General features: G+C 32.3%; 2 protein-coding genes across 8 annotated transcripts; one reads left to right on the top strand and one right to left on the bottom strand.

Annotated features, from left to right (window-relative positions):
* Window positions 1-446: 446 nt before the first annotated feature.
* On the bottom strand, window positions 447-4,905 carry LOC106163955 (ADP-ribosylation factor-like protein 3). Its single transcript, XM_013541684.3, has 6 exons — window positions 4,766-4,905; window positions 3,875-4,018; window positions 3,482-3,598; window positions 3,264-3,314; window positions 2,456-2,641; window positions 447-2,281 (listed from the first exon to the last, which is right to left on the bottom strand). The coding sequence occupies exons 1-6, from the start codon at window positions 4,766-4,768 to the stop codon at window positions 2,225-2,227; spliced, it is 558 nt and encodes a 185-aa protein (XP_013397138.1). The 5' UTR covers window positions 4,769-4,905; the 3' UTR covers window positions 447-2,224.
* Window positions 4,906-13,035, top strand: LOC106163954 (sideroflexin-2). 7 transcript variants are annotated; one of them, XM_087015722.1, is made up of 13 exons: window positions 4,959-5,099; window positions 5,478-5,618; window positions 5,743-5,935; window positions 6,789-6,959; window positions 7,078-7,176; window positions 9,280-9,358; window positions 9,801-9,889; window positions 10,633-10,693; window positions 10,987-11,053; window positions 11,358-11,457; window positions 11,709-11,756; window positions 11,862-11,909; window positions 12,650-13,035. In XM_087015722.1, the coding sequence occupies exons 3-13, from the start codon at window positions 5,757-5,759 to the stop codon at window positions 12,759-12,761; spliced, it is 1,053 nt and encodes a 350-aa protein (XP_086871848.1). In that variant the 5' UTR covers window positions 4,959-5,099; window positions 5,478-5,618; window positions 5,743-5,756; the 3' UTR covers window positions 12,762-13,035. The 7 variants fall into 7 exon arrangements, with proteins under 7 accessions (XP_013397133.1, XP_086871842.1, XP_013397137.1 ...); XM_087015727.1 differs by having other exon boundaries at window positions 5,478-5,614; XM_087015716.1 differs by lacking the exon at window positions 5,478-5,618 and having other exon boundaries at window positions 4,929-5,099.
* Window positions 13,036-13,048: the final 13 nt, after the last annotated feature.

Here is a 13,048-nt window from a genome sequence, read left to right on the forward strand (position 1 = left end):
AGAAAGTATATTAGATCATAACTTCTTGGTATAGCTAATTAAATTGAAAAAAATTATAGAGCTTATGAGCAGACTGCTGAAACACACTTTATATACAATTTAAATACTGTCTGTTTTCTGATGTATACAGTTGTTAAATCTCATCCTAAGAAACATGCAACTGTTCTCAAATAGTGTTTTACAAAGAACTCTTTATGTTGTTCTATAGCAGCAAGTTCAATTTTGCACTGCCACAAAATAAATGGTTATTTCCACTGATTGTGCAAGATTTTGACTAATATTTATAGAAGTTTTGGGTTCAACAACTATTATGCAAGATGTCCTGCATAAGTTCATTCCCATTTGTCATGGATGTATGAATGGAAAAAAATCTTGGCTTCAGAATTTGTCATTTTATGCAATATTTATAAGAATGTTTTAACCCAACAATTAACAACCCAGTTCAATAACTTCAGACATGACAATCTTTTAATGTCTACCTTTTATTATATGTAGGCTGTACAGTTTTGTCCAGTCAGCTTTCATTTTGACCTTACTGACCTCGTACCATTGCTACAGACTGTTACATTTATCACAGAGAAAACAAATTAATTCTAAGCTAGAAGACTAAAATGTCAATGTCATATGAGTTAACAGGTAAAACATGAACAGCATGCATACATATTCAATAGTAATAAAGTGCTGAAATGCTTTCAGGACATAATCCCATTATTTAGCGATAATTATTACATTTAATAGGGAAATATTAGATTTGGTCCCTTCGAAATATTACAATATTAAAACAGGATAACAGCTATTAATATTTCCTCTGCAACATGCCAGTTTGCATACTTCTGGACTTCCCAGCTAACTAGAAAAATAATTTCCTCTTCTGGGATTATTGAACAACTAGACAGCAAAGCTGGCAAATAAACAGACATCATACAAGTAACAAGGCAGCAAAGCTGTTAAATGTTCAGGTATTACGCAGAAAATAGTACACAAAATAATATTTTGGTGAATTTTTATCCACTGTGACGTAATGCTTTAATACAGCATCTTATCCTCATACACAATGTACTACTGGTAACATGGACATTGAAAAACTAGCAAGTGATTCAGTTCCATGGGATATAAAAGCCACTGAAAATCCTAATGGATGAAGATTTCACACACACAAAATGAGAAAAATTACCATAAATGTAAAGCGATCATGCTGATTTTGAAAAGCAACCTGCCTCTTTACCAAACAAACCCACTCGATAAATTTAAAGTAAAACAAAAATACAGTTTGAAAGTTATGGGGTGAACGTCATGTGTCCTACAACAATAACAACAGCAACAATGCACACAGACAGACTGATCAGAATATATACAGACACTGTAAGTGTCTGTATATAAAAATAAAACCAATTTTCACTGAATTCACAGTGATTTCTCATTATTTTGTTGCAGAAAAAGAGCATTCAACTTACGTTCCTCCTTTGCTTCATCTTTTAAAGCTTTGTAGAAATTGAATGAAACTTAAAAACCAGTCTTACAAGATTCTAGATACAGTGTGCTTGTTGGATTAAGCTAAAACATATAATGTACACAAAAAACTTTTAAAAAGTCAAGAATCCATGTTGCTTGCTTTCTCTACAAGAGTATCTAAATGCAATACACAGAGAAAATATAACAAAGAAAACAAGATTGGGTACTTTGGATGGAATGAATAAATATATATGGACGGTTTTACAGCAAACAACATTATACTAATGAATATACATTTGTTTATAAAAGGACTGTCAAATACATTCAACACTAGTGATTTGTTTGACTTCTAAAAAGCATATGATGACATACAAATCTAAAGCTACAAAATATTTGATATTTCACGAGTCATAAGTACAATGGCTCATTTGAGACATTTAACTATGAGGTTTTACTGTTAGTGTTTTTTAATTGATGTGTGTGCTTAAAAGTACACAATAAATCGCATTTTCACATTTAAATAAGTCATTTACAAATAAATAATCCAAATTTTCTTTGAAATTTTCTTTATGCAACAAAGACTCTATTTTAATACCTTGACTTTAGGACCCAGTATACATTGGGTCATTGCTTGAATAAAAATGTAGAGATGTTTCTTATGCATTAGCTGAAGCACAACCTCTTTTGATATATTCTTTTAAAGTCAAATGCCATATTAGAAAAAGAATTTTTCTTTAAAATGAGTCTCAACCTAAATGTTTGTCAATAGAATTCATTTCTTTTTACCCTTTCCAGACTTGATATTTTTAAAGACCCAATCCATGCCTTCCTGTAATAAATGAAAAACAAATTAAAAAAGATTGATGGCATAAAAACACTTTTTCTTTTTCATGGGATTTGGCAAGACCAGTGTTTTTACAAGTTTTTAACTAAATAAAGGTAGAAAGTATTTATTTATGGGGAAATGTTACATCATGGCCTTAAAGTAGAAATATTTTCTTACTCTGACACCCTCTCCAGTAATAGCAGAGCATGGCTGTATCTGCCATGCATGGTCACGTATTTGTGAAAGATCCAGCCCTTCAGAAATTTCACCTGGACTAGAAGCATTAAACAAATCCTGCTTATTTGCATATATGAGGACTGGAACTCCGCCTAGTTTTTCCTCTTCTAAAAGTTCACCTAGCTCCTGCAAATAATATTATTCTTTAGATTAATATAGATAAAAAAAATTGTCATTACTTTTGCATTATTTTTGCTAAATAACTCAATATCTAATTTTTTCATAAATTGGAACAAATCAATTGTAAATTCCCAACATGTTTAATGCCTTATAACTGCCTTTTGGGGATCAAAAGACTCCACACATATATATATATATTTCCTTTCTGAGTCTGTCTACCAATACCTTTGTTTTAAGATTTTACAGAATCTCATGAAAATCACGAAAATAAGAAAAATAAATAATAATAACAATCTTTGCATTTTAAGAGCAAAGATAAAAATGGTCCTGGAGTCAGACTTATGGTTGGGGTGGGCAAACATTCAGCTTGGAGACTAATATAAAGTAAGTTCTTCTGTGGTCTAATTTTGCTTATAAAACAGTTTTTTAAACTCCTTATGATGCTTGGGATGCCTGCATTCTAAAAAATCAATATGTTTATCATTGTAAATTATCTTGTTCTAAAACAGTAAACTATAACGATTTGGACTTCCACCTAACAAGAATCTCCTGCAGAGTTGGACTGACCCAGCTAATACAATGTGTGCATCTGAATGCACCATGACACAATGGTCTTTAATGCACGTACCGCTCCTGTTTCTTCAAACCTTTTCTGGTCTGCACTGTCTATCACATACACCTGAAATAAATTTTTTAAAGACGCAACATAAAATAATGTATTTAAGTGATTATTTATCATAATCAATATCTTTTATTTTGAGCCAGTAAAAATTAAATATTACACTACTTTTTCTAAATGTACTTATTTGCAGTTTCACACATGACATATTTACAATGAATACTTACCAAAATATCAGTGTTCTCAAAATAGTTTCTCCAATATGGCCTTATATTCCTCTGTCCTCCAATGTCCCATACATTTAACTTAAATCCATCTGATGACACACTCTTTATATTGAAACCCTATGAAAAATAATGAAGAAATCTTAATATGCATACTTCCCATTGTAAAAATGTCTATTGAAAACTCAAAAGCATGGAAATTGTTCACTAATTTTGAACTCCAATCTTTTAGGAGCATAGCAATAATGAGAAATATAAAACAGTAAATATCCATCAAAGGAAGCGACTCCAAACTCCCCAAAACCATTTACCATAAAACAGAGTAAATTATCTCTGAATCCAAGCTATATATATATATATATATATATATATATATATATATATATTAGTAGTCACCTGTGTTGGCATAATGTGGCTTATGTCTTCTGATGCTAAATGTTTTAATATTGTTGTCTTCCCAGCATTATCTAAACCTAGCAGCAATATTCTCAACTCCTTATCTGGAGAAGACTTAAGTTTCCGTAAAAGTGAAAGCAATCCCTAAAATAAATTAAAAGGTATTATAGAATAAACAATGAAACACGATAATGTGAAAATGCATTCCTGAAAACATTAAAATAGACATTCTTTTGACATAAGTTTATGTAATTCAAACCAGCCTTGATTATGCCTAAAACAAGTAGCATAGCAATAATGAGAAATATAAAACAGTAAATATTCATCGAAGGAAGCGACTCCAAAAACTATTTACCATAAATCAGAGAAAATTATCTCTGAATCCAAGCTATACCATATTTCTTTGGGAAAATAAAAAATAGTATAAAAGGCTTGATGATGTCAATATTTAATGAAATATCTCAACACTGTGAAAGAGGGTTGCTGTTTTAAAAATAAACATTATTCTTATTGTTTATTAAGTTACCGCAACTCTTGTAGATCTTGACATCCTTTCATTAAAAAATGGCCCTACTATCTAACACTTAGTGACTTAGAAATGACTCCCATTTTTCCAAATAGGCAAAGAAAAAACAATTTTTTTATTAAATACACAAGAAACCGTGACTGAAGTCTAAGTACCAATTATTTCTTTGCTCCGCCATTTTCAAATTGGCTTCGTTGCAAACATCATGCCTCCAACCGGATCAATAATAAGTAACTAGTATGTATAACCAAATAATACATTTACAATAAATCCGAATCCTTAGTAACACAAGATTTTCACTGTACATTTATCAATTATATTAAAACCACATCTGTGGAAGAAAAATGATGTCAAACAATTCTTACCATGTCGGCTTTTTTTCAGCTTCAAGGTATCCAAGTCCTGACGTCACTACCGGAAACGATAAAATGCGCACTGCCAGTGACCCAATTTGCGAAAAATAAATAAAGCCCTGTGACCTATATGTGCATTACTTCAATGCGATATCATGTGCAGTGATTCGTGACGAGTATTACTTGGTTTGGGTCGGTACGTCACTATCAGTGGAGATATATATAGGACACTATTAAACTGTTCTGTACTTGTTGGAGAGATCCCTCTGTAGTATTTGGACTTTTGTAGTACTGGTAGATATTCATGTAAAGTTACCCAAAACAGCCTCAAGTTCAGCAGGTGCATGTAAGTTTGTTGTTAACAACAACATGATTAATGACAATTAAATGATTAATTAAGCAATATCAATTTGGAACATGGAACTTCATTACAGATAGTTTATTTTCGTGACAACACATATGCATTTTTTTAATTTTTTCTTAACCACAAATTAAACCACTCGAGTATATACAAGATCTCGAAGTGCAGTGGTTGTTTGTTTAGAGTTTAACCTTTTCCAGTTCATACTGGCCCAGGCCAGTTTGTAATCCACATTTATTTTGTAATAACTATGTTTATAGGTACATTATTTGAGACTTAAATCTTATGAGAAAAATAATGCAGAGATGACTGCAACACTTGCAGTTACATACAGTACATGTAGATTTTGATTTTTTTTTTCAGTAATATACACACTTGGTGACCTACATGTAACTTGTATTATACTGGACAGTGACCAAGGGTCATCTCAAAATGATAATCTTTGCCCACTCTGCAAGGTTCTAGTGGGAAATCAAATTGGATATTGAAGCTCAAATCTTGCACGTAATTTTATTAATTATTTTATTTATAACAACAGTCAGTATATCTAAATGACATTAATGAAAAGTATACATGTTATGCTGTGGCCGGAGATATTGATGGAATGTGCTTTGTGATTTGCTTTTAGGCTTCAGAAATTGCATGAAGATGGCAAATAATAATTTTGCAAAGGACATGCGCATCAATCTGGATGAACCACGGTGGGATCAAAGTACATTTGTTGGTAGACTTAAATACTTTTTTTGGGTAACAGATCCTAGAGCTGTATTTAAGACAAATAAACAGCTTGATGATGCCAAGGAACTTGTAGCTCTCTATAAGTAAGTTGTGTGTGTGTCTCAACTAAATATGCATATAACATGTTAGATAAGTATCTTTCAGATAAGTATTTTTCTAAAAGCTGCAAAAAAAAAAAGAAAAAAAAATCAAACTTAATTTATTCATTCAAATTTTTTACAAAAAATGCCAAATTTTAAATGCCAAAATAATTGCATGGTGTTCAAAACACAAATTTGAGGGATAGATCTGTGATGACTTACATACAAGATAAAATTTTGATGACAAATGTTTTAGTGGGAATAAGCTATTTACACAGCCATGAAGCAAGTATAACATTGAAATCGTTCCCATGCCACCCTCTTATTTTTTACCGCCCTCATTTTTTTTATTCATATATATATATATATATATATATATATATATATATATATATATATATTATTTGAATATCTTTTGAAATAAAACTTCACTGTACAAAGTCAACATTTGCAGTTTTTCATTCTTGTTAATCACTAAACTCACATATTTTGGCAGATGTACCAATTGTAGCATAACATGTGATGCATACAGTTCAGGGCAATTAAGGAAACTGTCATCAATTTGTCAGACAGATTATTAACAATGTCAAAAGGCAAGAAGAATGCTAGATTGAGTTCAGAATTGAAAACTTTAAGAGGCTATACATACACTGATTTACTGTAGGTTGTATTAATTTACCTTTGTCAAATATAACTTTCATACATTGTGTTAGCAGAAGAAGGATTTTTTAGAATAAGTATGCAGGGAAGAAAAGAGGAGTAAGTATTTCATAATTTGAGAAAGTCAGAGACATTGTTTATGTGACATTGCTATAAATATAATTAATAAATGAAAGCCCATGCTTGCAACTTTTAGGGAAGGCAAAGAGCCAGAGGGTACCACAGAAGAACAGATATGGTATGCAAAGAAACTTACTTTATCTGCCTTCCACCCTGACACAGGTGAGAGACAGAATGTCATAGGAAGAATGTCATTCCAAGTTCCTGGAGGCATGTTAATCACTGGATGTCTGCTGCAGTTCTACAGGTCTCTCTTATTCTTTTTTTCTCTCTTACACAAAAGATATTTAATATTGGAAATAATTATGACATTTGCTATATGAGGAACAGCTGTCATATTTCATATGATCTATTTGTACTTCTAGAACCAGTGCTGCTGTGGTCTTCTGGCAGTGGGTAAATCAGTCCTTTAATGCATTGGTTAATTACACCAACAGAAATGCTCAGGCCTCAATCACTAACCAGTAAGTTGTTTATAGATTATAAAATCACACTGATAATTACTTTTTGACTCGTGGAGTAATTCATTCACAGATATATTTGTAAAAGTATTATAAATTTAAGTATGAAAAAACTTAATTAGTACTATCTTAGATAAAAGAATTAAGAACTGTGTGACTGTCCTAATGTCTGGCTTTGTCATCAGTAGCTTGATAACTACATGTCACTTTCATTAGAACTATCTGTTAGAACTGTTTGAACTAGTACTACGATTGAGTAAAGTTTTTGGGTGTAAGATGAGTCACTGTGGAGGTGATTTCCTTTCATTCTTTTATAGAAACAGGGTCTCTATGTATATTTATATTTAAGTGCGTAGTAGGATTGCCTCCTAGTGTTTCTCACTCTCAAAAGGAAATGGCATACGTGACAAAATTATACTTTACTAAGTGTTACCATATATTCTTCTGAATTTTCAATAATATAAATATGACTTTCCTTCCAAACTTGTTACTAACAGTTGTACACATTGTTGTCTCTCTCTCTCTTGGTGGTGGCCCTTTGTTAATTGCCATATGTTAGTACTGTCTATAAGAACTTTCTGAACTTAGGCTTCGTTCACATGCAATGTCTATTTTCTAAATTCTATTTTCTATTCGCGCTATCTTATGATCACGGTCTGTGCACTCAATATCCCGCCGCGTAATTACTGGCAGCGCGAGCCAGTTACTTATAGTAACTTATAGTAACTGGCTCGCGCTGCCAGTAATTACGCGGCGGGATATTCAGTGCATAGACCGTGATCATAAGACATGCCGCAAATAGAAAATAGAATTTAGAAAATAGACATTGCATGTGAACGAAGCCTTACTTAAATTTAATGCTAAATATCCATAAATGGTCATCTTGTCATCATGCATGTTTTTATCTTTTACAACAGACATTTTCCTGTCTGTCATGGGAGACACACCAGCTGTATCAACCAATTTTATCCCATCTATTAAAACAATACATCCCAATTCTAAAAACAAGAATTGTCCATGTAGCTAGTTAAGATAAAACTTATAGTATCAACGTTATCTTAAATCACAACACTACAGGAACATTAATACACTAAGAGTGAATGAGTACAATTAGAATTGAATCAACTTTTAATTTGCTTTTATTTATCATATTATTATGATATTGAAGGGTATTATCAGCTTTAAAAATATTCTTATAGCAGACTGTATATCATATCTTTGTAATGCAACCAAGCCATATAGATCATCTGTCATACTCACCTTTCACAAAATCAATAAAATGGGTCAATTATGAGAGACATTGAAGAAAAATGTTGAGCTGAAGCTCTCAGATTTTTCACAGAGCTACTATAAAATCATAAATGTAAAGAATATTTCTACCAAATTTCAATTCATACTGTTTAGCATATTATGAAATTAAATGCTTCCAAGTTGATGATAAAATACAGCTTTCAAGATGTTGACAAAATTGGAACTGTGTCCTTACTGCATCCATTGTGCTGGATGTTTTGTTTTGTCCTGATATTTAGTTGACAGATTATAATAGAATCCAAATTTTGAGCTGCAGATAAATGAAATTGAACTTTTTATGACTTTAAATTGTAAGTGCAAAAAAAAAAGTTTTATGACTTTAAATTTTTTAGCAAAAAAAAAAAAAAAAAAATACATACATACATACATACATACATATATTAGTAATGCTGATTTGATACTATACATATCTGACTGGAGAGAGGAATGAGGTCATGTTTATACATCCCACACACACAAAAGTTGGCAAACAAGTTTGGAGTGCAAGTTTGGAGGAAATAATTCATTTCAAATGGAAAAAATGCATTGGGTATTGAGGTGGAAAAGTACAATTGATCACAGGGAAACCCTTAATGATGTTGCTTTTATACTTTTAATAATACATACCCCTTTAAATATTTTTTAAATATACTGACTGACCAAAGAATTCAGTTGCAGAATTTTTTTTTTAAATAAAAAATGAATTTTGTCTACAAACTATGTTTACATACATGTAGAGTCACCACTTGGTCTGGTATTACATTAAAAAAAATTCCTTTAAGTCACGCCCCTTATTTTTTACATATTTTTTACTAGGCAGATAGCTGTTGCATATGTGTCTGCTACCTCTTCTGCTGTAGTCACTGCTATTGGACTCAAGACTTTTTTATCTAAGGTACAAATCTATTATATATTTCCTTCTGATTATGTTTCCTGTTGAATTCAGTTAATTATAACTTTTTCTTAGAAAGGAAATACTAAAGCAATAACATGTGAATCCCATATGTGTCACATCAAATTATGAGAGGTGGGTCAAGGAGGTAATATGCCATTTGCAGCTAGATACGGCATTGCATAGTGAATAGTGCTCATTCTCATAGTAACACTCTCTGAGGACAACCACGGTGTTACTGAATGCTTTTTAAGATAGTAGGTTTTGTAAGTTTGTTCATATAACATTATCAACATACTACAAAAATGAATTTCGATCTGACAAGTGTTTTGTTAAGCACATCCCTTGAAGGTGGTTCCTACACAGGAGGTTGACCCCACATTTGTAGTTTTTGAGCCACCTTTGCTCAAACATTACTCTAAATGATGATTAATTTAATTTCCAGAGAACTACATCAACATTGTTGCAGAGGTTTGTCCCGTTTGCTGCTGTAGCTGCTGCTAACATGGTGAACATTCCTCTTATGAGACAGAGGTACTGCATGTTTTGTTTGTAATCAAGTGAGGACCTTATAAATGAAACTGCCATTTGTTACATCGAGCTGCAGATTAGTGATTTCAATCACTGAATTTATGACTGGACAGCTATATTTTATTGTCCAATTACACAAATACTGACTGTACGTGTCATTAACTGGGAATCACAAATCTGCTCACTACCCCTTCCGTATGTGAGATTATTGAGAGCGCATTACGTACTCCCATATTTATTTAGGAAAGGAAATAGAAGATTATAGAAATGTATTACAAGTAGTTTTATAGAAGATTATAGAAATCAGTTACTTTCATTCTTTGTGAAGGTTTTTTTTCCTCAATTTTTAAATGAAAAGGTATATATATAAGGTATTTGTTGGTTGGCTGTCTCAAAGAAAACACTAAGCTTTTAAGTATTATCAGAACTGGCAATCTAAATTGCTTATTCATGGATCCAATTCACAAATGGCAATTATTGTTCAAGATGCCTGAAGTGTTTACAGCTTTTCTGTAATACTTTTCCTACATCCAGCATGAAGATGTGTATATATTCTTTGCGATGTATCTCCCAATTTCCTTGTATATTTACAGTGCTTGTTAATTGATTAAGCCCCAAGGTCTGTCATTTTTATTCAACAAAGGAAAAAGGGGCCATGACAATGATGTAAAAGTAGATAAATAGTAAATGAGACTTTTTTGGTTTTCCTAATTGAAGTACAAGAGCTGCACCTTTGGTCATTTCAGTGAGTTAATAGATGGAATAGCAGTATTTGATGAGAATGGGAAAAGGGTATCAGAGTCAAGGGTAAGAATGTTTTTTTTTTTTTTTTTTTTGTTTTTTTTGCACTGTAAAATTTTTCTTTTGTTATTCATGATAAACTGCAAAGATATTGTGCTAGAAATGTCAGTGAGTCACAAATTGAAAGCACCTTTGTTTCTTTACAGTGAACAATTCAATTGCTTTTTAGATATAAGAGACGATAAACAACTCCCTGCTAAGAGTGGTCAAATATTTGCTTATAAATTTGTGTTTTAATGAATATATTCTTTCTGAATCAGTTAATTTTATAATAGTGAAAATCTTTTTTCTTTTTTCAGTATGGTGCAGCAAAGGGAATCAGCCAGGTTGTGTTTTCTAGGATTGCAATGGCCACCCCTGGAATGTGTAGGTCTTCCCACATTGCATTATATATTGAACTAATGTGAACAAAATGGTTTTAAAAACAAGATGGATTGCATAGTTATAGACTTTGCAATATATTTGAATAATTGGTTTCCACTTGAAAATTAAATTTAATGCAAAGGGTTCCATTTATACTGGTTGCTGATTAATTTAAAAATAGACTTCTGCAGCATGTGATGTTATCAAACCTAATGTACGTATGGGGAATTTATAAAAAAATGTGACAGGTTCTTTTTGCTTCACACTTTACTGTCCAGTGGTTATTATTCTCTGTCTCAATTTTTAGTATTAACGCCAGTCATTATGGAAAGATTAGAAAAATATAGATGGATGCAGAGGATTAAACCAGCCCATGTTTTTATACAAACATTGATAGTAGGATGCTTGTAAGTAAACAGCTTTACTGAGCAGTGCTGTGCATTATTTAATGGGTTATATAAAACTCCAGTGATTTAGACCTTAGATAGCCTGTGGTAGTTGACACAGATCTCATGTTTTTACCTGCTACAGACGTTTAAGATCTTAATTCATATAAATGAGTAATTTTCTACCCAAGCAGTTATGGTTCATTGTAAAACAAATATAGTGAATAATTTGATGCTAGCATTCAATGATTGGAAATTTATTTCACCTTCAGCCTTCTTTTCATGACACCAACTGCATGTGCCTTATTCCCACAGAAATGGTAAGATATTTAAAGCAGTTTTACTTACATTTTCAGCATATAAATTTGTGCTTGTGTGGTTAGCTTTAGACCAATTTCTTTTGCACTTTTTCGTTTCATCTTCAGTGTTATATTTACCACTCCCACTGCATGTGCCTTCTTCCCACAAAGATGGTAAGACCTGCATTTACTGGTTTCTTTTTCTCCTTTAAATATCTTCTTTCTTTATTTTAAAGTGTAGAATAATTCACGAGGGTTAACATGTTGCATCTTAATCCACGAGTTTTAAAATATGTTTATTTCACTTTAATATAACAATTAAAATGGAGTTTATTTAGTTAAATGTTGTGTGTCACATCTGGATGCACATGGGCTTTTGTGGGGTTAAACATGAAGAGTATGAAGATAGCCCCTCTCACCTGCTTAAAAATAATAATTGATGCTTTTTTTTCACTAACAAATAGGGAACAGGTAGATACAAATAATTAGTGCTTTTTCCACTTACAAAAAGTTAACAAGTAGATACAAAGCTGTGTGATTAAATTGAGTAGTTTCTAAACATACTAAGACCGCATTCACAACGAGTTGAGCCATGGATCTACAAAGTCGCGTACTAAATATGGCGGGCGTACATTAAAGGAAAACCACCTAATCTTTTAATAGTCTCTCCGCCTCTCACACGCCTCCCCATGTGTCGTCCCAATGGAGGTGAGATTTATTGACTGTACCCCCGCAGGAACGACACATGGGGAGGCGTGTGAGAGGCGGAGAGACTATTAAAAGATTAGGCGTTTTTTCTTTTATGTACGTCCGCCATATTTAGTATGCGACTTTGTAGATCCATGGCTCAACTCATTGTGAATGCGGTCTAATTAACTTAAGTAGCATGTTGCTGAATCTCATTATTCTTTCAGCTCTATCAATCTAGAGAAAATGAGGCTTGTAGACTCCAAGAAGTATGAGGCTATAATGACAGGATATGGAGATGCCCCACCGAAGAAACTATACTTCAACAAAGGTTTATAAAGCATGCAACTGTTACACCTGTTGATATTTATCCAGTCTTCCCAGTAATTGATTTAACTCTGTAGTTCAAAATATTGTAATTTGCTCAATAATGTCGAAGCAGATAAATCATAGCATGCGACATTCTGATGATGCTGACACCTGTATTCACAGTGATTAACTGAACACCAGAACCAAGAAAAGCATCTGCACTGACAACAGATTTTGGGGTTTTTTCCAGTTAACTGTGCAATTGGAATTTTGTGAAGGGTCCAACATTAAAATAGGTTCACAACATTGTGTTCAAT

This window comes from Lingula anatina, chromosome 1 (genome assembly GCF_051362555.1).
Source record: "Lingula anatina isolate TDL-2025a chromosome 1, LinAna3.0, whole genome shotgun sequence".
NCBI classification, from domain to species: Eukaryota; Metazoa; Brachiopoda; class Lingulata; order Lingulida; family Lingulidae; genus Lingula; species Lingula anatina.